At 48.6% G+C, this 27,164-nt stretch overlaps 1 protein-coding gene across 15 annotated transcripts; it reads left to right on the top strand.

The window, feature by feature from the left end:
• Positions 1–114: 114 nt before the first annotated feature.
• DCUN1D2 (defective in cullin neddylation 1 domain containing 2) lies at positions 115–27,164 on the top strand. 15 transcript variants are annotated; one of them, XM_040624894.1, is made up of 10 exons: positions 115–317; positions 856–920; positions 1,362–1,638; positions 6,191–6,585; positions 9,567–9,735; positions 14,262–14,392; positions 15,977–16,108; positions 22,187–22,269; positions 23,981–24,148; positions 25,210–27,164. In XM_040624894.1, the coding sequence occupies exons 4-10, from the start codon at positions 6,411–6,413 to the stop codon at positions 25,228–25,230; spliced, it is 879 nt and encodes a 292-aa protein (XP_040480828.1). In that variant the 5' UTR covers positions 115–317; positions 856–920; positions 1,362–1,638; positions 6,191–6,410; the 3' UTR covers positions 25,231–27,164. The 15 variants fall into 15 exon arrangements, 14 of the variants coding, with proteins under 14 accessions (XP_040480828.1, XP_040480824.1, XP_040480846.1 ...); XM_040624890.1 differs by lacking the exon at positions 1,362–1,638; XR_005833393.1 differs by lacking the exons at positions 856–920; positions 1,362–1,638 and having other exon boundaries at positions 23,911–24,148.

The following is a 27,164-nucleotide window of genomic DNA, read 5'->3' as shown; positions in this document are numbered from 1 at the left end:
CGGGAGGTGGGGTCCCGCAAGCCCCCGGACGACGCTGTGCATGCTGGGAGCTTGGGGGCGGGGCCTGGATGCCGTCCGCCCCCGGGCGACGCGGTGCACGCTGGGGGCTGGGGCGGGGCCTGAGTGCCGTCCGCCCCCGGGCGGCCGGGTGCCCGCCGGGAGTTGGAGTTCCGCCGCGGGTGGACCTGTCGCTGTCCCCTGTGCCCCTTCTCGGGCGGGTGTCCCGGGTGCCAACGCCGAGGACAAGGACAGCCGGGCCGGGGCGCCTGCGCAGACGGCCGGAGCCGGCGAGAAACTGGGATGCGTCGAGGAGAATGGTAGGTGGCCCGCGGTGTCGCGTCCCGCCGGGCCCCCTCCTCCGTACCGGGGGCCGAGGGAGCGCCGGGGTCGGGGCGGGGGCCGGGAGCCGGGGAGCGCCGGGATCGCGGCTCAGGGCGCGACTGGGGCAGAGACTGGGGAGCCCGGGGAGCGCGGGGCGCGAAGGTCACGGGAGTGGCGGGGTCGCCTGCCGGCCTCAGGCCCGAGGGGCTCTGAGGGGAGGCGCGCAGGTGGGAGCCTGCGGGCGGTCTGACGCGGTGGAGGCGACTCTGAATAGGGCTCGAGCGGGAACGCGGGCAGCCGGGGGGACGAGGAGGGAAGCCCCTCGCCAGGGATGAAGCGGGGAAGGTGGCGCCTTGGAGCATTACCGCTGATGCATAGCGGCCGGCAGGCGGACTTGGGAGGCAGGGAGGGTAGCGAGGCGCAAGCAGGGCCTTGGAGTCCGTGCGCGGGAGGTGGTTTGTCCAGGAGACGAGGGATGCACGGGAGGTTTTCAAGAAGGCGGCGTGTGATGTGCTCCTGCTTGTATTTTGTCAGGAGGACAGGAGTTGGACCCGAGGGAAGACCAGTTGGAAGCTGTTGTGATAGTCCAGGCAGGAGGCGTGAGTACTCGAACCCGAGACTCTCCGTAGGAATAAGAAGGCGGAGGGGAGGGGGAGGATCTTCGCCGAATTGTGAGGAGCCGGCTTGCCAGCTCCTGGCTTGGGCACCTGAGCAGCTGGTGACATTAGTGACCAAAATAGGAAGTATGGAGGGAAGAGCAGGTTTGTGTGGGAAGACAATAGTCATGAGGAAGGAAGAGAGACAGGTGCAGCTCAGAAGAGGTTCTGGAAAAAGACTCCTGTTTTGAAGTGTAGTGGAGACCGTGGTAGTCGAGGGGTTTCACCGCTTATTCAATAAATTCAGAGGTTTCTCGGCGCAAGGAGGGTAGTGGACAAGGTGCGGGGGTTTGACGGCGCGCAGGACAGATGTGGCTTTGCCATCAACGGAGCCGCTGTCTTCGCAGGGGAGACAGGCACTGACGCACAACTGTTGTGTTCCAGTTGGAGTAAGGGCTCCGAGAGGCACAGGTTCTAGGAGTCTGCCGTGGGCTGCGGGATGGTGCCCAGGGCTGAGGCAGCGAGGCGCCACCAGAGGAACACGGAGTGTCATGCGGTGTGGGCTGAATTCTCCGGGATGAGAGATGTGGGAGGGGCGGCCAATGGGTGCCCCACTCCATGCAGAAGGAACGAAATAGGCGGCGGAGACGACAGATCCCAGGACCCAGAAAATCCGCCCGGCTGGAGCGCTGAGAGGCAGAGAAAGTGTCCGTAGGAACAGGTGAGGGAACAGGAGTCAGGTGTGCAGAGTCTTCTAGGGCACAGGAAGAAAAGGTTCGTGTTTGTCCTCACGTCTCGGGGGGCTGGTGGGAGGGTTTCCAAGAGGAGGAAGACGGTCCAGGAGGAATGTGTAGGGGAAAGAGTAGAGGCCTGAGGGGGGAACTTCAGGGGGCGAGGAGCGGAGAAGGAGACGGAGGAGGCTGGTCTGAGAAACAAGGCCAGGGAGAGTCGGCTTAGAAGTCCAGAGGGAGCACGGTCTTCAGGCAGCCAGAAGGCTCTGGGCACACTGCCCAGGCAGGATGAGCCCCCCGCAGCAGGGCGGGCTTCCAGGGAAGGGGCTCCGTGGGCAGGGGCATCACTTGTGGAAGAGCACGGAGCCATCACTGCAGAGGCTGAAGACCCAAGAGTGTGTAAGGGGACACTTGGGTTTAATGCCACCCAGGCTGCTGTATACAAAACAGCAAAGCGGAGTGACGCAGCTTATGTCATTAATTTGATCAGTATGGTTGCCCTGGCTGCCCTAACCAAAGATGTTGTCATATTAAGTGTCGGTGGAAGGGCATTGCAGCAATAACTATTTTTCAGGGGGCGCTTGGGGGGCTCAGTCAGTGAAGCGGCTGCCTTCAGCTCAGGTCATGATCTCGGGGTCCTGGGACCGAGTCCCACCTTGGGCTCCCTGCTCGGTGAGGAGCCTGCTTCACCCTCTGCCTCTGCCTGCCGCTCCCCCTGCTTGTGCTCTTGTTTTCTCTCTCTGTCAAATAAATAAAAATCTTTTAAAAAGAAAGAGTAACTTTTTTTTTCCATTTTGTATCAGGGCAATCATGGTGCCCAGATTATATAGGTGATTTTTTTCAAAGTCACAGTTGAAATGTTTTAGACTTTTCCTATAGTTTAGAGATTTTATTTGATTTTCTACTGTATTGTCCATATTTTTATTTCAAGAATTTTGTATATTTTAACAAAGTAAAACAATTGAACATCTCCCCTCCCCCCCAAAAAAGCTGCTCTTATGTTAATTTCCTTGATGCAGTAAGCCTTAATGAGGGCCATGAGCTTGAAGAGTAGGCCCTGGTCCTGCCAAATATGGGCCTTCATTAATTTTACATGGATTTAGCCCATCTAAATGGATCCAGATCTTGCTTCTATCCCTGTAATTTTTTAGTTTATGAGACTTTTTTTTTCTAGAAAGCTTTATGCCAGTTCCCTTTTCTACAGATTGCAACTTGAGTCTCTTAGTCCCTTTTGGACATGAAGCACACATCGTCTTTATACTTAGCCAGCGATCATTGCTTCAGTCACGGCCACTTTCCGGAGAAGCCTGTGAGGCGTAACATCGCACTGTTGCATGTTTATTCAGAATCCCTCTCCTGTTCATTCTGGCCACAGACTTGTTACAGGCTAAGCTTAGACCCATGGCTGCTGCTCCTCACGAGGAGCCAGCGCCTTGTGACCCGCGAGGCACTTGGAATAGATGGAGGAGGGATGGCCTTGTTTCGCTCTCTGCACGTCTACCCACTTGGTAACTTACATAGTAACAGTTCAAGCCACTTTGCCTGGCTTGGTCCATACAGTCCTGTACCTCTTTTTCTAGAGTTTTCAGAGAGTATTTTTCTTTACACCGTTGATATAATTATTTTGTCGTGTATTAGGAGAAGCTTCAAGAGGTGATTATCGGGAAAAGTACTCAAGACCAGACATCAGATCTTCCAGGTGCCTGCCAACATTTACTTGGCACAGATCCATCAGCTGTGTGATGCTGGTGAAATAATTCAGTTACCTGACAGTTTGCTACTCTGTTGATTAATCTTGGAGGTTCTAAGAGTGCTATGTTGAATTTTTTTTTTTAAGTAGAATCCACATAACATAAAATTAGGTATTTTAAAGTGCATAGTTCAGTGGTGTTGAGGACATCCACAGTGTTGTACTACCACCACCTCTGGTGAGTTCCAAACCGTTTCATGACCCTCAAGGAAAACCCCATGCCCATTGAGCAGTCACTCCCCTTTCCCCTTTACCCCCCAGGCCCCAGGCAGCCTCTGGGCTGTTTGCTGTCTATGGATTTGCTTATCTGGATACTTCATATAAATGGAATTTTCATGTCTGACTTCTTTCACTTGGTATAATGTTTTCAAGCTTCATCCACATCGTAGCATTTTTCAGTACTTTGTTCCTTTTTATGGCTGAATTTCATTGTGTATGTGCACAAATTTTATTTTACAACCATGACAGAATTTTAAAATCTAGCGCTGATGGCTATTTGCATAATACAGATGTTATGAGCGCGGCTAGTGATGCGCTGGGTTGGTGTCAAACATCTCTCTCCACTTCAGTTTCTGAGGGAGTCCTTGGCTTTACCCACCCTCCCTTGGGGAGCCATCACCTTCATGAAAGATGCTGCTTTCCCTTTCGTCAGCTTACTGTCAGAGCGTATGGGACCTGTTGTAATTTGGCTAAATTCAGTCTTACCAGAAACTACAACCTCAAGCCCTTTGTCTATTTCTTTTCAGTGGCTCAGTTTCAGGAAATAGCGTCCAGAATATACATTCTGTATGTTCCCCTAGAGTCTACATTAGGGTTAGAAACTACAGCTCACGGGCTCATTGCCCATGTGTGTAAATAAGGTTGTATTGGTGCACAGCACATCCATCATTTACACACTGCAGAACCCACTAGCTGCAACAGAGACCAGTGGCCCCTCATCTACCTTACTGGGCCTTAGAACCTGTTTCACCTTCCCTTCACCGCTGAGGAACCAAGAGATAGGCTTCAGTGATCTGTGAAAACCCCCAAATTTTATGCAAAAGCACGTTTTGCTGCAGAGAGGATCTGATTTTCACCAGTTTCCGGAAGGGACCCAAGACCCCACGTGATTAACAGTCATTGTTCTAAGTAGCCAAAAGGGCAGTGCCCTGTGTTATGCTTCATCAGCAGTTCTGAGACTTGCTAGGACCAGGCCCTCCAGGCACTTTAAAAAATTGCTGGAGCCCCAAAGAGCTTTTGCTTATGTGAGTTGTAGCCATCGGGATTTACTGTTTTAGAAGTTACAATGAAAAGTTTAAAAACATTTGTATATTTAAAAATAACAATAATCAGCTGATTGCATATTTACATTCTTGCAAGAAGCACAAGTCACATGGCCTCCACTGCATTCCAGTGAGCCTGAGAAAGGCAGATAATGGCTTGGGATTGTCGTGAATGTAGTTTTGTCAGGTGGAACCCCTGAGAGGTCTCAGGACCTGTTATGCCCAGACTGTACCTGGGGAGCGGTGTGTTTGAACGGCATTATGTTATTCTCCGGCTGAATTGTACCCAGCTGTTTTGGCATCAGCATGCAGTAAGGGATGCTGTAAGAAGCAGCTTTGGGAGCTTGCTCTGCTGTTCACGGCACTGGGGGGACGGGCTGGTCTATTGCGAAGGGCAGGAAGGGCAGGAAGGGCACGAGGCAGTCACCCTTTCATGAGTGACCACAGGGGCCACTCCTTTGGGTTTCAGTGCCGGGAAGAGCTGGGCCACCTCTGGGCCACTGGAAGGTTTTTAAATCTTATGAGAACAGATTTTCCTGACCAATCCTGTTTTCATCTTTGATTTGGCAACTAGGAAGCTCAGAGCCTAATTTTTAGCCTGTGTTCAGCTCTTGGATGTGGTGTGTGTGTCTGAGTCTCACCCCTGACTTTCCTGCTTTTTCCCTCCCCAGTCTCTCCATTGGCATGTGTATTGCATTTACATATTTCTGTAAGCTACGGTGTGCTCTGTGTGGTTTTATAGACTGTCACATCCTTTTTTGAACAAGATTGACTATAAACCCTTTCAAGTGAAAGTTTTCCTCATGTTATTTTGTGAAGTGTTTCAGAGCATTGGCATCTGGAGGTTAGAGTCTGCTGATTTACAGAGGGAGTGAGTCACTTTCATTGCTGTGTCCTTTTCATCAGGTTACCTTAGATAAGTCCAACCCTAACCATCCCATATCTGGAAGGACGGGGCCGCTGTTTTGTTTCCTCACATACTATATATAGTACAGTTACTTGGCAGTTCTGTTATTTACTGCCTCCCTCAGCCTCTGCCCTATTTTTCCATTTTATTTCTGTCTCATGTGCACAGATATTTCTGTTATTCATGTTATTACATTTAGTCATAACAGGCTTTTTGTGGCTGCTTTGGAACTTTTGTAAGTGGTGCTTAACACTATTCTTAGTTACCTGTATATGTTTTCATCGGTGTGGCTCTGTTGATTTTAAACAGGGAGAAACTTAACACATGGATGTTCACGAACTGTGTGAAGCCCTTCTCCTGTTCAGTAGAGCCTGAAATTAACTGAAGCCGAAGAGGGTCCTGCAGATGGTGATACAGTCACGCCTTGGGTCAGATACCCAGCCTCACTGCATCACAAGGCTACGTGTGTAAAAGAGGGATCTTAGGAAAAAAAATAAAGTTGTGTTTTGTGCAAATTGAAGTGGGTGGAGATCAAAATGTATTTTGTATAAAATACGAATTCTCATAATTGAAGACTACACTTTGCATACTTGTTATTAGATTGCTGTCATTTCTGTTTTCAGAAGACCGTGCCGTCTTCTTGACTAATGAAGAACAAGGCGTGTTGTCCCGGGGTTCTGCAGTGAAGTTGACCCAGTGAGACACAGCTAGGCTCAGTTAGAACACCGGCAGCAGTCACGGGACGCTGAAACAGCGCTCTGGACCAGTGGTGTTGGCTTTCCTGCTGCCCCTGTGTCCAACACGAACACGTAGGTCATCTTGGAAGAACACGGTCCCCAGTTTATGGCATTTCCTCACCGTGGCCAAAGAAGTGCCGTCTGCTGCGTAACGCAGGATGAGTGGAAACTAGACGTGGCCGCAGACGACTTCTCACCGAGCCCAGACTCCTTCCCCAAGGAACCCATGAGAAGCGCAGTGGACAAGAAGAAGCTGGAGCAGCTGTACAACAGGTACAGAGGTAAGGGGAGGCCGCGGCCGCGGGCAGACGTGGGCAGCTCGCTTCCATCTCCGGGGAGCAGAAGCAGTATTCCAGCTCCTGAATTTCTTATGCCGTGTTTACAAGACCTCCGGAAGGCTAGTCCTCCTCTTCCTGGTATCCGCCGCGGCGTCCAGTCCGTTTCAAGGGACCCTGGACTGGTGACCGATAGCGGCTGGGCTGGGATGACCGGAGAGGGGTCTGCAGACGCAGCTGTGGTGAGTCTGCCCGGGGTGGGGTCTGCGGCAGGCACGGCCAGCTGTGGCATCGTCTCCTTGCTGTGGGGTGTGCTGCTCCGGCCACACGCCGATTTCCCCGGCACTTTTGTGTGTGATCTGGAGGACTCGTGGTGAGGGGGCAGTTGAAGAAGTAACTCTGACCTGAGGGTAGAAGTCATCCTTCCGCTAACACAGTGCAGCCACGTGGTGGGCCTGGAGCTGACAGGCTGTTGAGGAAGCTGGGGGGGGGGCAGCTCTTAGCAAAGAAACGTTTGTGTTGTAACTTGGGGACCATTGTTGTTTTATTGAAATCAGCCTTGGAATGGAGCTTTCCCTATCAAAATATGGTCCTGCTGCAGGAAGAAGTCTCTCTGATAAGTCTGTACCAATCGGAATCACTCAGCAGGCTGTCAGATTTCATATCACATGTCCAATCCCTGCTGTAATTGGAGAGGCAATAACTATTCAAGAGTTTATATTTTTCTTTCTAGTACTTTCTAAGGTTAGCCTTCTTTTCCAAAATTTAAAGACAAAAACGAAAACCTATTTAAACAAGTATTAACCCAAACAGAATAATTCCTTGGCTTTAAATTCTTGTTTATGTATTATTTTCATTTTTTACTTTCGAAAATACCAAGTATATATTTTAATCTATTTAGATCTGAAAATTACATTCTTTTTTTTGTTTTAAACTTTGGCACAGAAACATACTAAGCGGTAGAAAGACCAGATTGTATTTGAAAAATGAACATTGGTTTTCAAAATGAAAAATCATTGTTTTTAATAAGCTTTAATGTGCTTTACATTTTTTTGGCTAAGTTAATTGTGGAGCTAATTTTGTGAGTCACGTGCTATGCAGATTTCTGAAGTGATTCAAGTATGCCTAGCGCCTTTAAAAAATACTTTGTGAGAGTTATTTCTTTAAACAACATCTTTTTATCATTTAGTTTTATTCATGCAATTCTTGTCATTTAAAGTAGGCACATTGTGCAATCATCTAGGGGTCTAGAAAGAAATATATTGTTCAAAGACTATTGACAAATATAACGTTGGTTATTATGTTAATGTATGCAAATGAACGAGTACTTCCACAATTACTTTAAAATAGTTGGTATTATTGCATGTGAAATGTATGAGGTGAAGGCACCGAGGGCAGTTTTGCTCTTCTCCTGAAGGTCTGTAACTTTGGGAAGGTGGGTGAGAGGCAGAAGCCCCTGGGGCGCCCACCCACTCATACTGGACAACAGGTGGGGAGGAAGCTGTGCTTCATTTGTTTCATTGATGGGATACTTTTTCTTTTCTTTTCTTTTCTTTTCTTTTCTTTTGGTAACAACATGTCTATAAAAAGGTATCATATAGTACTTAAGTGACCAAAGTTAAATTTTGTGTGATGGAAGGAAAGTGTATCACACTTAATCTTCATCTGAGCAAAGCAGCTACAGATCTTCTATTCGCACTTTCTAAACCAGCAGGATTAACGCATACCTCATGATGATATATCAGTATAGGCGCATTCTGCTGGAAATTACCAGACCTAGTTTGGTGAGGTCTTGCTGAGATTTTTCTAATAGATTTTGCTATTTGATTTTCTTTCTTTTTTTTTTTTTTAAAGATTTTATTTATTTATTCGACAGAGATAGAGACAGCCAGCGAGAGAGGGAACACAAGCAGGGGGAGTGGGAGAGGAAGAAGCAGGCTCATAGCAGAGGAGCCTGATGTGGGGCTCGATCCCACAACGCCGGGATCACGCCCTGAGCCGAAGGCAGACGCTTAACGACTGTGCCACCCAGGCGCCCCTGCTATTTGATTTTCTGATACAGAAATGCTGAGTTCCTTAATTTCATTTCTAAACCAGAAATGGGGAGTAAGGGAGGCCTGAATTTCTAAGACATTAAATGTGGACGAATGAACTAAATGATCTTGCAACCTAAATGTTGTATAATAGCATTAAAATTATAGCAAATGAAATCAGTTTAAAAAGAAAAACATCAGTTTCTCTATTGTTTTGGCAGGGTTGTCATAAAAACTTATTGTAAACACTTTACAAATGCAATATTTTTTTAATTATGGATTTTTAAAAATTTTTAAGTAATCTCCACACCTAACCTGGGGCTCAAACTCACGACCCTGAGGTCAAGAGTCAAGATCTAGAGTCACATGTTCCCCCAACCGGGCCAGCCAGGCACCTCACAATGCAGTATTTTTTTGTAGCAGTTTGCCTTTGGGCAAACTAGAATTGTATAAACTTGAATTTTTATTTTACTTCATGGAAATTAAATTTTTTCTTAAGGATGAAGTCTTCTCAAAGAAGTTGCCGTATTCTTTTTTTCTTCCCCTAAACTCTACTAATCTAGATTTTTAAAATACGGCTTTTTTGGGGCGCCTGGGTGGCACAGCGGTTAAGCGTCTGCCTTCAGCTCAGGGCGTGATCCTGGCGTTATGGGATCGAGCCCCACATCAGGCTCCTCCACTATGAGCCTGCCTCTTCCTCTCCTACTCCCCCTGCTTGTGTTCCCTCTCTTGCTGGCTGTCTCTATCTCTGTCGAATAAATAAATAAAATCTTAAAAAAAAAAAAAACGGCTTTTTTGCTGGATAAATTATTATTCGTTGCTGTTTCACATACAGCAGAAATTTGTGGTCCATTGATTGATGTGTCTGAAACATGCTTGCTACGATTCTAAGCACCCATTTGAGTGGTACTTTCCAAAATACCAAATTTCTTTCCCCCTTGATTTTACCTGTAGACCCACAAGATGAAAACAGAATTGGAGTTGATGGGATTCAGCAGTTTTGTGATGACTTAAGCCTAGATCCTGCCAGTGCCAGCGTTTTGGTTATAGCGTGGAAATTCAGGGCGGCGACGCAATGTGAATTTAGCAAAAAGGAATTTGTAGATGGCATGACAGAGCTTGGGTAAGTAAACTGGTCTCAGTTTAAATTTTTTCAAAAAGGAAGATGCTTTCAACATTAATTATTTTTCAACAACCTATAAACATTAATTTCAAATTAATTTATTTCTGTGTGTATCTTATACATTTTTTGTGCCTTTGCTCTATTAAGCCTTTGGTTTCCTTTTAAATTCCAGTTAAAGTTTTATTTGATACTTTTATTCAGATTAATCCCTTTTGTAATTAATTTTTTTCTTTTTGATTTTTATCCTTCCGGTTTTGAATTCACAGTAAATATCAGGGAGTCTTTGTTTGTTTCCAGCCATTCAATTTATTTCATGACACTGTGCCCTAAATGTATTATTTGTGTTGCTGTGTTAAACATCAGTGAAGTGTCATTTTGTTTTTTGCTTGTAATACTTCTGTGTTCTACCTACAGGGTTCGGATAAAAGCTTCATTAATAACTTAAGATGTTTCTCACTTGTCAGGTCAGAGAAGTAAAGGAAAGCATGTAACTTCAATGTCTTGTAGTCACTAAGCTTACTAAGCTATTTCATAGAGTGATATAAATGCCAGCTTGCTTTATTTGCTGATATTGTGATATTTCAGTATTGACAACTTAAACTAGCTTATTTTTAGCTGCTGAAGGAGCTTGAAAGTCTAAGGTAAACATGTTCTTAAGGCACAGACTTACAGCATCCCAGGGGAAAAAATAGAACATCTGTTTTTTCCACTAAACTGATGAATCTGTTACATTTATCAGCCTTGTCTGTTTAGATGATAACTCTACAAGACGTGCCCTATTGCTGGAGGTTGTATAAAACCAACCAAAGACATCACCGTGACAGCGGTGTCACGGCATGTCGCTTCGCGTTCTGTGCACGCAGGAAAACCAAGGCGAAGTACGGGGATTTTACAATGGAAAACCCCTATTAAAGAAGCATCCTCTTGTCCTTGTAGTACACTTTATCCCATCTGCTAAAACCTCCCCCAAATGGGAGATTTTGGACATGAGTGCTTCTTGTGGAAACACTGGCATTTCTTAGGCATTATCTAGAATTATGTTGTACAGGTAAATTTTAAAAATTCCTGTCTGCTATCCTAAGTGCTATAAGTTAAAAAACGTATTTTAAAGATTTTGAGTGTGAATCTTTCCAAAATGTGATAGATAAATTTATGCCTCCTTATATGAAGTATACAGAATGTAATTTAAGATACAATTAAAACGTAAGGGCACAAAACAGTGTGAAGGATCAAAGTTGATATAATTTGCAAACATTGAACCAAAAAAATGTGGTGTGGCTATGTCAATATTAAAATAAGCTTTAAGGCAAAAAGTAATTCTAGAGATAGTGAAGGACATTTCATAATGAGGGAGGCTTATTTCACATGGAAGGCAGTGGATTACTTAAAGGAAAAATAAACACTACAAAGAGAAAGATACAAATGTACAATCCAAGTGGGGAATTCTCACACACATCTTACCAACTGAGAGAATGCGTAGGTGAAAAATCAGTAAGGAAATAGATTTGGACAACACAACAAATGGCCTAATGGGTGCACTTAGAGCAGCGATGATGAAGCATACGTATGCTTTTCAGGAGAAGAACAGACCATTTATAAATATCAGCCATCAACTGGGCCATAAAATGAGATATGCGACAGATTTCAAAGGATTGAAATGATACAGAGTATACTTTCTGACCAGAATACAATTACGGGAGAAACATAACAAAAAGATAACTTGATAGGTTGAAATATGTGTGCATATTGTATACTCCTGAATAAACCTTGGGAGTAAGAAGAAGTTACAGTGGGAATTAGAGAATATTTTGAATGATGAAGAAAACACTACACATGAAAACTTGCAGGATTCAACTTCTTAAATGCATATTTTAGAAGGAAGAGTTAAAAATCAGTGAGCAAGGAATCCATCTCAAGAAGTAGAAAAAGAGCAGGAAATTAAAGAGTGTAGAGGGAAGGGATTAATTTTTTTAAACAGGCAGTTATTTAAGGAAATAGAAATGAAGTCAATAGGAAGAATCCATAAAGCCAGAAGCTTGTTTGAGAAGATTGATAAAAGTAATAAGTAACAGATAACAATATGGAATGAAACGGGAGACATCACTGTAGTCCCTATAGCTGTTAAAAATAAGAACATATCACCAACGACTCTGTGCTAGTAAATGTGAAAACCTGGATGCAAGAGAGGAATTCTCTTAAAAATACGATTCACTGAAATGGACACATAAATAGTTCCGCAACTCTCACATTTGAATCCATAATTTAAAATCTTTTCAAAAAGAAAACAGTTGGCCAGGATTGGTGCACCAGCACCTCCTACAAAACATTTAACGAAGAGAATACTTTACACAACTTTACACAACCGCTTAGAAAATCATACAGGAAGAAACAGTTTCTAATTTGTTTTGAGGCCAACACAACCTGGATAACCAAACCTGGAAAGGATATTTTGGTGTGTGTGCTGCTGAAGCAAGCAGAAGAGGATATTTTGAGAAGGAAAATTATTGGCTACTCTCAGTCCTAAGGTTCAAAAGATGCATAAGATGTAAAAATCTTAGACAAATTATGAGCAAACTAAATCCAGCCCCCAAAACAAATCAACCAAAAAACCAGGTTAATTTATCCTGACAAAGTTTATTATAGCCCAGGATTGTGAGATTTAGCATTACAAAGTCAGTCGATCAATGTCATTTATTAACAGAAAAGGGGGGATTATCTCAATGCATAAAATGGGTTTAATAAAATTCAATTCCAGTCATCATTTTTTGAAAAAGAGAGAACACAAATCAGGAATACGAGGGACAGCCCTTAATCTGACACACCCACCCCCCCTCACACACAAACACACACCGCCTTCCTGCCAAATCCTACAGGATGTGTACTTAACCGGAACATGAATGCCTACGTTTATTTAGCTTTGAACAGGAGGTATTAGCTGGTCTGATCTCAGGTAAAATATTCAAATCAATAAGTGAGGACCCAAGATCAGCACACAAAAATCAGTCTTATTTTAGAATACTGAATGCAACAATACAACAAAGCAAAGTGAATTTTAAACATTTGTCATTTTCAGTAGCATCAAAAGTACAAAACACCTAGGATAAATCTAATTAAAGATGTGTCCAACTCCATAGAGTAAATAACTCATTGAGAGGCAGGAAACCTGAATAAATAGAGACATAAACCTCATTCATAGATTGGAACAGTCAGTATTTTATCCCTAAATTTGTCTATGAACTTGGTGTGATATCAGTCAAAACCCCCATACATAGTAGTTTCATATGTGCGATCTGACAGATGGATTTAAAATGCATATGAAAATGCAGTCAGAATAGTTAGCAGTTCTTGGGGCGCCTGGGTGGCACAGCGGTTAGGCGTCTGCCTTCGGCTCAGGGCGTGATCCCGGTATTATGGGATCGAGTCCCACATCAGGCTCTTCTGCTAGGAGCCTGCTTCTTCCTCTCCCACTCCCCCTGCTTGTGTTCCCTCTCTCGCTGGCTGTCTCTCTCTCTGTCAAATAAATAAAATCTTTAAAAAAAAATAAAGTCTTTTTAATGTTCTTTTTTTATTTTTTTAAAGATTTTATTTATTTGAGAGAGAGCATGGGAGAGGGAGAGCATGACCAGGGGAGGGGCAGCAGCAGAGGGAGGAGGAGAAGCAGGTTTCCCGCTGAGCAGGGAGCCCGATGTGGGACTCCATCCCAGGACCCTGAGACCATGACCTGAGCCGAAGGCAGACACTTTACTGACTGAGCCACCCAGGCGCCCCAAGGCTTTTTAATAGTCTTAAAGGTTGTTGACTTTTTGGAGGAAAATCCAATTTTATTATTTATTTATTTTAATTTATTTTTTAAATTCCAGTATAATTAACATATTGTTACATGAGTTGCAGGTGAACCATGTAGTGATTCAGCAGTTCTGTACATGACTCGGTGCTCATCCTGATAAGTGCCCTCAACCCCTCACCTATGTACCCCCTTCCCCCACCCAGAAAACCCAATTTTAAAGCAATGGAGTTGTGTTTTATCATACTTGGATTTTTTAACTCTAGCCTGCCGTAAGGAAGTGACCACAAGATCAGGAGCTCGTGGGCTGGCAGAGTGGCTCGGCTCCACGAGGTGGCTGAGGAGATGGGGTCTTTCCGCCTTGCTCATCTGTCATCCCAGGGCCCTGGCATGTGCGTGTGTCTGTATTCCAACTCATAGAGGAAGGCAAGCAATTTTGGTTTTTGTTTTTTCCTTTTCTTCTTTTTTATTAAGCTATAGTTCCTATACTGTAGAGCTCGTCCACTTAAAGTCTACAAGTCAGTGGTTTTGGTGTCTTCCCAGAGCTGTGCAGCCATCACCACAATCGCTTCCAGAACGTCAGAGTCCTTCTAGCCAGGGCGAGGGGCCCCCAAGCAGTGCGCCTGGCCAGACCCGAGCGGACGCGAGTGAGCGTCAGGCCGCTAAGCCCGCAGGCACCGGGGAGCTGCTGGCAGGCGGGGAGGCATGACTCCCGCCACCACAGCGCTGTCTCTCATTGCAGGTGTGACAGCACCGAGAAGCTGAGAGCCCTTCTGCCAAGACTGGAGCAGGAACTGAAGGACACGGCGAAGTTTAAGGATTTTTATCAGTTTACCTTCACCTTCGCTAAGAACCCCGGGCAGAAGGGTTTAGGTGAGTGTAAAATCCACACTCGTAAGAAGCCACATCTTCATGAGACTGAAAGTGGGTACGACCAGCCAGGTGTCATTCCTGCCGCTACAGTGTTCCTCCTTAGGGTCTTCTCTCTGCGGTTGCACCACGCGCAGGCTAGCGCACTTGGTAGTGAACTAATCTGCAGATGCTCCCTGTCCCGTCATATTGATATCCAGTTGACTCATGGGTTAGAGAGGTCAACAGTTAGTGTCCACAGAGCGTTTGTATCAGCCAGGTGTGTGATCGGCAGACGGCGTTGTTGGGACCAGCCAGGGGACCTGAATCCTGTCCCGGTCTGGAGATTTACAACAATTCTGAGGCGCCTGGATCCCATTTTAGTACTTCCTTCAGAGTTGTACAGTTTTGCTGTAATGTAACTTGTTTATTACCACATATGGTACATTTGGAAAATTCCTAACTTAAATTTTCAATCTGTTTTGATTTCTTTGAGGGTTTTCTTCTGCTTATTTTCATTTGTTTTTCCTCCTAAGTACTATACAACTTATTTCTGTTTAATGTAACAGATACGGTTAGTTCAGTAAAATATCTTACAAGTTTGGAGCGGGGACTTACATGGCCTTTAAATAGGGATTAAACAGGTATGTTAGAAAGAATGTTTTGAGGAAGAGTTCTTATACATAAAGCAGTATTATACAGTAACCAAATTTAGGTAGGAAACCGAAAGGGGATTGAAAATGCATGGATTTCAGGGCCTAATCTCACCCATGGGTGTTTGCAGGTGTGTGTGAGTAGTAAACACTCTTGTCCCTTCTGTCTCTGACATTCTTCCTTTCCTTCTCCTGTCACCATATCAAATGCAGGTGCAGGTCGAGGGAGGGACAGGCTCTTCCCTCCCAGAGCGGCGGGGGTGGGGAGGGGCGGGCTCTTTGTGGGGTGGGGGGTTGGCACTGCCCTGTGCTCCAAGCTTGTCTCCTGTTCTCCTGTGGTCTGCACATTCTCAGGACACTCAGGACCCACCTTTAGACAGGTTCTGGCCCAAGGTACTTCCCAGTTTGCCCACATCTTGTAGGCTGTCCCTCAATCTCAAATTACTTGTTTCATGCTAGGCTTATATGTTGTATGAAAAAAATATATCACAATTTTTAAACTCCTGAAATAGTCACAGTTCTATTTCTATACAAATGCCTTCACCTCATTTTTTAAAAGCAGCAAACGTGGATCAAAACCATGGTGATTTGCTCAGGTCGTGTTGCTTCATGTGGTCATGTCATGGTAGGCACCATGGAAAGCAGTGGGCCACGTCATTGGCTCCTGTGTGTGGTGGACAGGAGAAGCTTTCTTGCTGTCTCAGAGAGCGGCCACAGAGTGCCCTGAGGACGCGTCCCCTGGCGGTCACACAGTCTTAAGCCAGATGACAAGGCTAAAGTGTCCCCTTAGGTAGGAGATGGTGTGACTTTGGTCAAGGTCGCTGTAATGGTTGGTTGGTTGCTTGGTTGGAGCGTCATCTTGCCTTGTGCGTGGCGCTGTCTTGATGACATCAGCCCATGCATTTTGCTCTCGCTCTGACATAGTAGACACACTCACCTCCTGCCTGCCTCGCAGCCAGCTGCAAACGCACCCTCCATGGACCTCGCTGTCTGAGGGCGCTTTCCACCTCCGCGCTCCATTCTCAGCGGTGCAGACGGGACACACCTGGAGGAACTCCTTCTTCACTGCTGTTTCCACCGTGGCAAGGTTAGGTGGCTGCCAGGGGAGGCAGCGTGGGGTGTAGGGGCGGCTTCTGAGCTGTACGTGGCCCTCAGAGGGGCCATCTGAGAAAGAGGGACAGGCATATGGGAGGATAGGGGGTCCCAGGTCTCTTCGTAAATCACCCGCCCTGCCATCTGGGCTACCAGGGCCCGCACTGCCGGCCTCTGATTTATTTAACAGGATGAGTAGTGCTTTTATTAATTATGTTAGGACCACTAAGAAAAATAGGTAAAATGCTTTTGGCTCCATGACATCCCATGAGGTGGCCGGTCCGCTGCGTGGTGGTGCTGGTGTGCGCCTGGGGGTGTCCCAGGTGGGCACACACTCGCCTTCCAGCCTCTGGGGAGACTGCAGGCACTGAGGGCTGTCTGGATCAGACCTTGCCTCTGGCCATCTTGTGTTTGGGACGCTCGCCGCTCCTTCTGCGGCTCACTGCCTAGATCCGTCCACCCGCCGTGGCCAGCTCCGTCAGTCTTCCATGTATGACGTGGACGAGGCCTCACACCCAGCAGCACAGGTCATCTGGGGACAGCGGGTGGACACTCGCTTCTGTGCCACTGTCCCACGTCAAGACAACAGACTGTTTCCCTGGCACCCTGTGGAAAGTGTCCATCAGTGTGCATTTTTGTCATATCGCTGTGAACCCAAGGACTGAATCACAGGGGAAGGTTTCAGCTGACGCTCAGGGATAATCATCCTTCCCGTGGCCGGGGGAGCCGGGGGACCCTGGGGGAGTGTCTGCGCGTGGGCCCCGGCATCCCCTTGATGTCACCCGGGGTGTGTGGCTGTTACCCCGTCTGCCAGGACAGGCTGCTTGTGGCTCATCTTCCTGCCCCACATAGGACGTTGGCCCTTTCTGCAGGGAGCCCTGGTTTCTTTGGCTGAAGAAAGCCATCTCAGGACCAGAGTGCCGTCAGCAGCAGTGCTCGTGGACACCGACTCGGCCACTATCTCTAGATTCTTCAGTAAACACAGCTTCACGCTAGTGCTTCTCATTCAAACTCAGGACTGCAGGACTGTTTTTAACTTGAGGTTTCCTGTATGATAACCGCATTTCCTTTCTTCTGCCACCAATATAAATACTGAGGAATGTTTTTAAAGGTTGCATGCGCTTTCTGAATAGCAGCCTGCGTGTTCGCTGCGCGCACCGACTAGGTGCCGCTGGGGCTGTGCGGCCGGACAGGGAGCCGGTGCCGCCGGCCTCCATGCATGTCCGCAGGGAGCCCTGGCCCTGGTGTGCTCGAGCAGTCGTCCTGGGCACAAGGTCTTGGCTCAAGTGTTTCCTTCCTTGAGTGTCTTATATGTGTCCTTCCACTCTTTTCTGGTCCCGACTGCAGACTCCATCCTCTGAGGATAATCTGACTGCCCTGCCCAGGGCGCCCCCCAGGATTGTTTTCCTTTCTCCTCGAAGTCAGTGATTGTTGCTGACAATGCCTGGGTGCTGGCCCTGCAGGACCAGTGCCCCTGCACCTGCGACGTGCCGTCCCCCCAATCCTTTCTGGTCTTTCTTCCTCCAGAAGGGCTCTTGCCCCACCCCTGGCTCCCCTTTCTCCACCTGCCAGGACTTAGATTTCCAGACGGCTCACTTCCTCTGCAGCCCTTGTAGCTCCTCGCTCTTTCCTGGAAGGACTGCCTTCCCTGTCCCCCTCTTTCCCTCCAGCCTCCATCTGTTGAGCCTCTTTGCTGGGTCCCCCCTCTAATTTGGCTATTTCTGAAACAGTTTCTTCGATTCCCGGTCCCTGAGCTTTGTCCTCTCCTCCCAAGTCTCTCCGTTGTGTGTGCTTCTCCCTGTGTCTTGTCATTTCTCGATCTCTTCGCCTGTTTGAAACGGAAGGTCTTGTTTTCCTGGGTGACAATCTGTTTGCAATTGTTTTTTCTTAGGATAAAGTGTCATGTTTTTTGCTCGCTCATCTTTATGTGAAATTACTTTCTTGGGCTTCTAAGAGGCTGGCTCAGGCCACTTTCCTCATCAGGCTCACGCGTGTGCGTGGACTTGCCTGCCGGTAGGTCCCTGTGTGCACGCATGTGCGTGTCATGTGCAGTAACGTGAAGTTTGCTTCCTAAGGTGCCCTGCCTCTGTCGCTCTCCCTACCTTGTCTCTTCCTATCTCTGGTGTCCTTTGCTGGTCACCTTGCCACCCATTCCCCACTGCCTGTGCGGTGAGGCCCTATTTGGGAGATGCCTGGTGGGTGGGTTCTGGGGTGCGTGGGGGCCAGCTTGGGGCAGGTCCCTGCACCCACCTCCTGCTGGTTCACCAGCAGCCCAGTTCAGGGTCTTCGTCCCCTTGTCCTGGCAAGGCTTTGTGGGGAGCACCTGCTGCTGCCCCGAGGCCCCTGCTGTCACATCTGCCAGGGACCCCATGCTGCTCTGACCCCCCCATAGCCCATGCAGGTCGTGTGACTGCTGATGGGTCATCCTCTCCTGCCTGGACAGCACTGTAAATGTTGCCTTTGGTTTGGGATATGCTGTCCAGGTGCTTTTTCTGTTTTTATGTGAAGATTCACAGAAATTTAAAAACTATGCTGCCTCTCCCACTACCTTTCTAGAACCCTTCCACATGCCCATGAATGTTCCTTGTCATCAGTCGTGTAAGGGACAGAAAGTAGGGGCACCTGGGTGGCTCAGTGAGTTGGGCATCCGACTCTTGATTTTGGCTCAGGTTGTGGTCTCAGGGTCATGGGATTGAGCCCACAATGGGGCTCCATGCTGGGGGCGGAGCCTGCTTGAGATTCTGTCTCTCTCTTCCCCTCCCCCTTCCCTCACTTTAAAAAAAATTGGGGGGCGGACAGAAAGGAGGGGCTGAAGCACACAACTGCTCATCCTAAATCTTCATCGGGGTCCGGGGGGGCTTCTCCCCGGACTGTTTTTCCTCTCCTCTCCTTCCTTTCTTCTTTGCCATTTTAACTGTTTTAAGTGGGCAGCTCAGTGGCACCCCCACTGTTGTCCAACCACTGCCCCCACCCGTCTCTGGAACTTTCCTAGCCTGAGAACTGCACTCTCCCTACCAAACAGTGACAGCCCCCCAGCCGCTGGTGCCAGCCTGTCTGTGCAAAGTTGGCTCCCACAGGTAGCTCGCAGCACGTGTCCTTCTGCGACTCGTTTGTTCCTTCGATCACAGTGTCCCCAAGGCTCTTCCTGGTTGTGTCGTGTCAGTATCCTTCCTTTTGAAGCCTGGGTGATACTCCCATGTGCACGGCACACATGCCACATTTTGCTCACACATTCATCCACAGTGGACACTCGGGTCGCTTCCAGCTCTTAGGTCTTGTGAGAAATGCTGCTGTGAACACGGCTCTTCCCACGTCTGCCCGAGCCCCTGCTTCTCCGTTCCTTGGGCTTATTCCCCATGTGGAATTGCGGGGTTGTGTAGTAAGTCTGCATTGAATTTCCCGAGGAGCCACCGTACTGGTCTCCGTGGTGGCTGCCCCACCTGACCTTGTCGCCAGCAGACCACAGGTGCACTGGCTCCACATCTTTGCCGACACCTGTTACTTCTGGGGGTTTTGATGTGGGGTTTCCCCCTTTTCTATGATAACCCTAATAGGTGTGCCCAGGACTATTCTTTCCTGAGCTGCTTTCTCACTTGTGGAACTACAGCTTCTGCTGCATCATCTTTCCTGTTCCGATCTGTTCCTTTCTAAGAGGCTGAGGCAAATTAACGCCTGTGACTAGCCAGTGACTGCCGTGAGCGTTGTCAAGACAGCATCACCGGGCTTTTCTCGAGATGACGCTCCATCTTCAGCTTCAGCCCGAAGTCGCCCCCTCAAGTTCAGGTGTAATTCCAAGCCATTTTCAGGAGGTTGTCAATTAAGAGTCTGAATTAAGTACCTGACTTACAGTCTGTAAATCTATTTTCTTTCTCCATGAATATTTCAAGGAGACTCACTGTGAGGGGAAGGAGTGTTTTTGGAAGATGTTTGCGACACAAGCTCTGGTTTAGAGAGCTCAGCCTCTGCATCAGGCGGCAGAGACGGGAGATCTCCACTCTCACCTGTGGCCCCTTTCCTGAGTCTCAGGCCTGTCTGCAGACACCTGCAGGACACCGACACCTATAGGGACGGACAACTGCAGAGTCTTAGCAGCTTGGGGAGAGGGCAGGGAACTGCCAGGAAGCAACAGCCTCTTCAGGAAATCAGATTATTCAAATACATGACCCTCCATTTAGAAGTTTTTTGAAGGCTTAAAAAAAAAAAATAAAGCCAGATGAATAATTTTATGACTACATACCCAAAGCAGAACAATTGATTTTACAATTTCCAAAGCATATTATGTGGTCTGTCTCCTGAAGGATTAAATATAGAATTTTTTTTAAAGATTTTATTTATTCATTTGACAGAGGGTGAGAGAGCACAAGCAGGGGGAGCGGCAGAGGGAGAAGCAGGTTCCCCGCTGAGCAGGGAGCCCGACACGGGGACCCTGAGATCAAGACCTGAGCCAAAGGCAGACGCTTTACCGACTGAGCCCCTCATGTAAAAACGTTTTTACATAGATAATACTAAATATGGAAAATGTGTACATTTACTTTTAGTCACAAACATGCGAATCAAGAACTTTGAAGAAATGTTTCTAGGACCAGACTAACCCCAAAATACCTAGATGAGATGTCTGCCATACGGCTCGATTCCTCTTTCCTCCCAGGTTCACCCCCACTTCTCGGTGTGGTGTTGTCACCTTGAAGCTGAGTTGAGTGTAGATCTCAGTTCACGTTCTTTCGAAGTCACAGGGATGTAGCCCTAGCGAGACAAGAGGCTCGTCTCCGCGTTAGACCTCGGGCGGCGGGCAAGGCTTAGCGAGCCGTCCCACCCGTCCCGTCCGGTCGGTCCTGCAGACTTCCTGACCGTCTCTTTCTCATGAAGCCTCCAGCGTATTTAAGGCTGAGAAAGTCTGTGATGGACTTTAAACAGGGGGAGTACAGGCATTTTACTTAAAGCTGGTGCCACTTGTACTTCCCTTTGCGTATGCAGTTTTCCTGGAAATCTCAGGTTACGGCTCTACTTTTTTATTCCAATTGTAAGTAAACTGCACCCCACATGGGGCGCAGACTCACAACCCTGACATCGAGAGTCTGCGTGCTGTGCCGACGGAGCCCCCAGGCGCCCCTACGGCTGCTTCCGCCATCCGCCCACGTGGGGCCGACCAGGGATTTGACGAAAATTTTCTGAAAAGTGAATATTTTGCACTTAAAAGAATCTGTTACCTTAAGTATTTATTTGTCTGTTTTTCACATTAGCCCATCCTGACGTATGTATGCAAACATGTAATTAGGAAATTGTTTTATTATGACTGTTCTCTTATGGTCTAGAAGTGCTGAGCACTTGTGGCTAAAGCACGTGATTACAGGTTGTTGGTTTTAGCTCAGCTCAGCCTCTTAGTACACTTGCCATCTCGAGCACACAGAAAGAGACAGGTATGAAACTTACAGTAAGCAGAGAATGAGTCAGCATTCCAAAAATTACGGCTTAGGACAGTATTCTCATGCAGTCCTAAAACTCAGCGACCCTATCCCGTAAGACCTCATCTTCCCCCCGAGCCCTGCAGCGTGGGTCTGTGTCGGGGAGGACGGGGGATGTTGACTCTCACTGATAACCAGTTTAGATTCTAAGTGTTCTCCCGTCAGTGGAAGTTCTCTCCCTAGCTGTGGTCTTGAGAAAACGTGGAGCCCTTGTAGCGCGCGTGCGGCTTATGTTTGCGTCTGACTCTTTCCGCTCCCACGGTGGCAAAGCACCGATAATAAATGGTGTGCACGGGTTGCATCCAGGTTGGCTTGGCCAGGTTTGAAGGTAGCCCGACATAGACGAAAATGAGAGTCCCCAACACTGATGTCCGTGCGGAACAGTCATTTACACGGCTGACTCACAAATGCATAGATCCCCAGAGTTATAAGCTTAGACTACACACAATTTCAGGAACACCTATGTGGGGGGTAGGCCTCCTCTGACCTTGGCTTAGAGTGCTGAGTTTTATTGATTGAGGTGAGAATCAGTGTGCTAAGAAGTGATCACGTTTTGTGCAGTGGAAAAAGAAATTGGGATTTATTAACTGCTCTTTCTCTCTTTTTGCCAGATTTAGAAATGGCTGTTGCATACTGGAATTTAGTATTATCTGGAAGGTTTAAATTTTTAGATCTTTGGAACACGTTTTTATTGGTAAGTGTCCTCCTGCTTCTTGCTCTGTGTGCCCAGTGGGAGGGGGCCAGCAGTTTACGTGGCTGTCTGTGTTATGTGGCCAAGGTGTTCTGTACGGTGCCCACACGGCCACTCAGCCATGCAGAGCGCCACGGCCACGGAGCTTTAGGCAGGGCTGTGCCAAGGCCGATGTCCGAAGCAGCTCAGGGAGCCACACACAGAACCCGCAGGCTAGGGTTTCAGATGCCCTGCAGACCTGGGCCGTCATCCCTCCACCACCTTCTCTGGGGAACTCAAACTAACTAATTCTGCGCTTCCTCTGAGAAACTTGGAATTCCTGAAGAAAGCACCAGTCACACATGTCCTGGACGTTGATACTGGCTTCAGGCCATGGACTGTAACCCAGAGTCCAGCGCGCTCGCTTCAGGCTATGGACTGTAACCCAGAGTCCAGCGCGCTCATAGTCTGATACATTTTAAACGTGTTTACGATGTTCAGAAGGAAAAGGGAGGGCTATCTGGCCCCTTGGGAGAGGGTCTGTCTGTGCTGGAGGCGGGCCTCTGAGTGGCGTTGGGCCTTCTTCATGGGGGGGCTCCTCCTCGTCGGGAGGGAGGGAAGCAGGTGTCACGGTGTGACGCGTGTGGAGCACGGGGTCTCGCTGCAGAATAGAGAGTCACATGATGTCGGTGTGCCCAGACCTACTGTGTCGGTTCCTCCGGGAACATGTGAGGGGGCAGGCCTGATCACGGCACAGACCCTGGCCTGGCCGAGGTCCGTCCGTCCCCTGGGGCTCCGTGTGGTTAGGGGCCTCCTTGCAGCAGCGTGGGAAAGCCGAGACACGGCTTCAAAGCCGCCCATCACTTTTACTCTGCTCCCCCACTTACTAGTTTGTGGCCGGCGACCTCGGTTGCAGACGTTCCCAGAGATGGGGCGGCATCATCACAGCCGCACCTTGGGGACGCGCACAGAGCCCCAGACAGGAGAGCGGCTAACCGCTCAGCAGAATGCTCCCAGAGCACAGTGAACTCCCCTGAGTCCAGGCCTGATGTGGAGCGGGAGAAAGCGGCTACACGTTCTGGGGGAGCTTTAGATAAATGCCCAGAGAGGGGGTGAGCGTGGTGCGTGGTCCCTTCAGGAGGGGAGCGCTGTGCTAGGAGGGGAGGCCAGGGAGGACAGTGCCCGCCAGGACTGCGAGGTGGAAGCTTCCGCGGGTGGTGCATCCCAGCACAGATGTGCGGTGTTCTCCGCATGTTTGCTAGATCTCAAATGTTGATCACGTGCTTTTAGACCGTCACCCCATCCTAGTAGAGAGAGAAATACATCGTATCCAAGTGCAGTTTGCCTGTCCTCCTGCATTGTGTCTGAATCAGTGGGAGTTAGGTAGAGATTTAAAGGGATGCCCTCGTATTTGACTGGAACAGATTATACACTTTGTATTTTAAATGTTTACTCTGTTTTTTAATAAGTCTGCTTCTCCATATTTGCACGTTGGCATTATGTGGCTCCTAAGATTTCTCCGGAAGCCTCTTTCTGTCACTAGTGTCCGCAGTGTGAGGGTGGTGCTTACTCTGCGTGACTGCGCACCGAGCCAGCTAGACGGTGGGACACCCGAGGGTCACGTCTGCTCCTCAAGTCTCGTGGGTTTTTTCTCTTATGTATTAGGAGCAGCACAAAAGATCAATCCCAAGGGACACCTGGAACCTTCTGCTAGATTTTGGAAATATGATTGCAGATGATATGTCTAACTATGACGAAGAAGGTACGGGAAGTCCTAGTGCTGCAGATGCTGGCCAGAAACGCTGACGCGCGGGCTGCCTCTCCCTGCCCCCGGGGCGCAGGACGGTGCCGACCAGCTCCTCCGACTCCGGCCCCACCCCTCAGTGCAGTGGGGGTGACGGCGGTAATAATAGGACCCACTTCAGTGTCTGTCAACCTCACGAAAGAAAAATAGGGCTTCAGATGTAGTCTCCATCCAGAGGACACTGTCCCCTAAACTAGAGCATTTCCGGGGTGGCCGTGCCCAGGGGCCTGCGGCAGAGCCGTGGGGGTGTTGGAAGCTGCCGCCCCAGGTACACAATCCTGTGCGAGGCCCTGTCTGTCTGAAGATGCCGGCCGGTGCCTGACGTAAACATGATTACGTATCTCGTGGGCCCTCCCCCCAACATCTCCGGACAGCCAGTCGGGGAGCATCTGCGTGCCTACCGCCCTGGGCGCTGTGCCACTTCAGGGAAGGAGCACAGGCTCACCCGCCCACCGTGTGCTTCCTCAGCGATACCCTCTGGGCACCGTCTCACCTCCCTGTGCTTTGCTCTGGACGGTGAAGGCTCACCGCCCTGGCGTGTGTGTCTGTGTGTGTCCTCCACACTGGGCACAGAGCAGGCATTTACTAAACATGTGTGAGTGAACGTGGACAGTGGACCGTAGACGGAAGCCCAGTTCCCAGAAGCTTAGCTATGGTAGCGAGACACAGCTCGTCTGCAGAGAAGCAGCCAGCAGCTTACAGCGAGCGTGTGTCAGGCCGGCGGGGGGGTGTCCCAGGATCTTGGATGGTCTGGGCCACTTGAGAGTGTGGGGGTGGCCTGGGCTGGAGGGGGAAATGGCCCAGGGAGAAAAAGGCACCTGGGCAGCCAGGAGGCCGTGTTCTGCAGGGAAAGCAGAGGGCCCTGTGCCTGTTCCTGACGGCCTGGGACGGGGGCCGGGGCCTTGTGGCCAGCCAGCCCCGCCTGCCCTGTCGTTAGAGGCAGTGTCCACACAAGCGCACCCATATTTGCACCTGGGTCTGGCCAGAGCAGGAGGAATGGGTTTCATTGGCCAATTCCTCCAGAGAAACAGGCTGGGAAGTTTAAATTCACTTGAGTTCTTGAAATACAGACACTGACTATGAGAAGAATGCTCTGAATATAAAAGTATTACTCTAAACTGTTGATTTTTTTTTAAAAATCTGTGTTTGCTTTCCTGTAGGCGCATGGCCTGTTCTCATAGACGATTTCGTCGAGTACGCGCGGCCAGTCGTCACGGGCGCTAAGCGCAGCCCTTTCTAGGCAGAAAATGAAGACGCATTACGATGCCGAGAGGAAGCACCTCCTGCAAGGTCGGTCGGTCACTGTGCCCGTGTCGCTGGCTGCGCAGTCACCCTTGGCCAGCCGGGGCGCTGGAGTGACTTCCCCCTGCTACAGAAAGGGCTGAGTTGGACGCCGGAAGGAACTCCTCAGAAGACGCGGCTTTGGGATGCCTGGGGGTGGCCCCGTGGCTGTTGCTTTAGGGGATTTCTGCATGATTTTTATTATACTTGTGAAAAAGTAACTCAGAGCCTGTTGGCCGAGTGGCAGAGCATGCTGTTTCACTCATGATGTCAGGGGAACGCCAACAGTGACCACAGCTCTGCCGGGCTGCCTTGTAATTCCACTTAAAAAGCGGTGTTTGTGTCCTCGGCAGGATGCGCGGTTTTCTGCAGGTCAAAGCCGGTATCCGTGTGGCCTAAAGAACATCTGACATGGATTTGAACATCTTATAAACTTGGTGCCAGGAATTCAAGATTTCTATTTTCTGAATTATCAAATACCTAGATTTATTGGGTCTATTTTTATTTTAATTCCCTGTAGGTGTTCATGTGAAAGTCTTTCGGCGGCTCTTGGTGTGACGGTTTGCGCAGTGATGGCACATGCGGGCGGGGGCTCCGGGGACGTTATTGTAAACTCTTGACAAGTCGCGGGTCTTTTCCTTCCAACGTCATTTGAGTGAGCTTCCTAAAAAATTTTGTAAAGATTGTTTTTTTAAAAGATGTATTTTATTACATTTAAGAAGACATTTTTCCATGAAAAGTATTTCTTTTACAAGCAATGGATTATGGATTTGAAAGTCCTGTGAGTTGGTCCCGTCCAGCGGTCTGCGAGGCCGGTCACCCGCCCTCTGGCCGTGTGTGTGGTTGCATACGTTTCGTTCTCCGAAAACACCCAGGGGGAAACCTCCACCTCGTTTCCATCCGAAGCCCGTGCTCATCACGTTGTTGTCTACGTTCTTCTGGTGTTTGCTGGCCAGAGAAGACCGTCCAGCAAGGCCCAGAACCTGCCATCCGAACGCGGAAGGCCCATGATGCCGCCTGCTTTCTGTTTGGAAAAAGCTGCGCGTTCCACAAATCACTGTGTGGACCTACCTCATACGTGGAAATATCTTCATGTCACAAGTGTGCCTGCTTCCTGCCCTCAACCCAGTTTACGACACAGATGAGTTGGGGTCACTTCACGGGGAGAGGAAGTTCACTTTGGATTCCCTGTAAATGGACGGTGTGCGTAAAATGTGTGCTTGAGTTGACCTTCACAAATGTGGTTCCGAGTTTCCGGAAGCATCTGTGCCCAGTGGGGGGTTTTGCATACTTGCGGTGCGTGAACTATGTATACTTTCGAAAAGGAGTCATTCAAAGAGACAGCAGGCTGTGGGGGGAGGAAAGGGGGCCTGAGGCTGGACACCACCGTCGGGGCCGGGGCGGCCCCAGCGAGGTGCACGACCGAGTCCCGAGGCTTCTCCCAGGCCTGCGCTTCCACGGCTCCCCAGGGAGGAGCAAGGCTGCCTCTGCCTGTGAGCCTGGGGCTCTAAGAGAGCGCGTATTTGCAGAATAAAAACCTCCGCGATTTTACAGCACCCTTCGAGGCTCCTGCCACGTAAAGTGTTGTGCTCAGACGAGTTGTAGCGCTTGGGTAATCTCGCACAAATCGGGAGGTCTGTTCGTTCTCAAGAGTCAGAGGTGTGGGGGAGGTTCTGTGTGGCTGTTTATCAGAGAAAACAGAGCCCTGTGCTTGGACACAGGCTCTTCAAAAAACCGGGTTTCTCTTTCTTCTCTTATGTATGTGTAAGGCATGCATGCTATGAAAGTGTAAGAGCTTCGGAAACATTAAAATAAATTATTTTCTCTGCTGTGA

This window comes from Ursus maritimus, unplaced genomic scaffold (genome assembly GCF_017311325.1).
Source record: "Ursus maritimus isolate PB19 unplaced genomic scaffold, ASM1731132v1 scaffold_10, whole genome shotgun sequence".
Taxonomy (NCBI): domain Eukaryota; kingdom Metazoa; phylum Chordata; class Mammalia; order Carnivora; family Ursidae; genus Ursus; species Ursus maritimus.
The sequence above is the reverse complement of the archived record's forward strand: the minus strand, read 5'-3'. Positions and strand labels throughout refer to the sequence as shown.

Excerpts from the sequence above, each read along its gene's own strand:
- DCUN1D2 (XM_040624886.1), top strand. The coding sequence starts at position 6,411 with ATGGCATTTCCTCACCGTGGCCAAAGAAGTGCCGTCTGCTGCGTAACG. Across the intron at positions 14,393-15,976 it reads CCCCGGGCAGAAGGGTTTAG|CCAGCTGCAAACGCACCCTC; the intron begins GTGAGTGTAAAA and ends CCTGCCTCGCAG. Across the intron at positions 22,270-23,980 it reads TTTGGAACACGTTTTTATTG|ATGATATGTCTAACTATGAC; the intron begins GTAAGTGTCCTC and ends ATATGATTGCAG.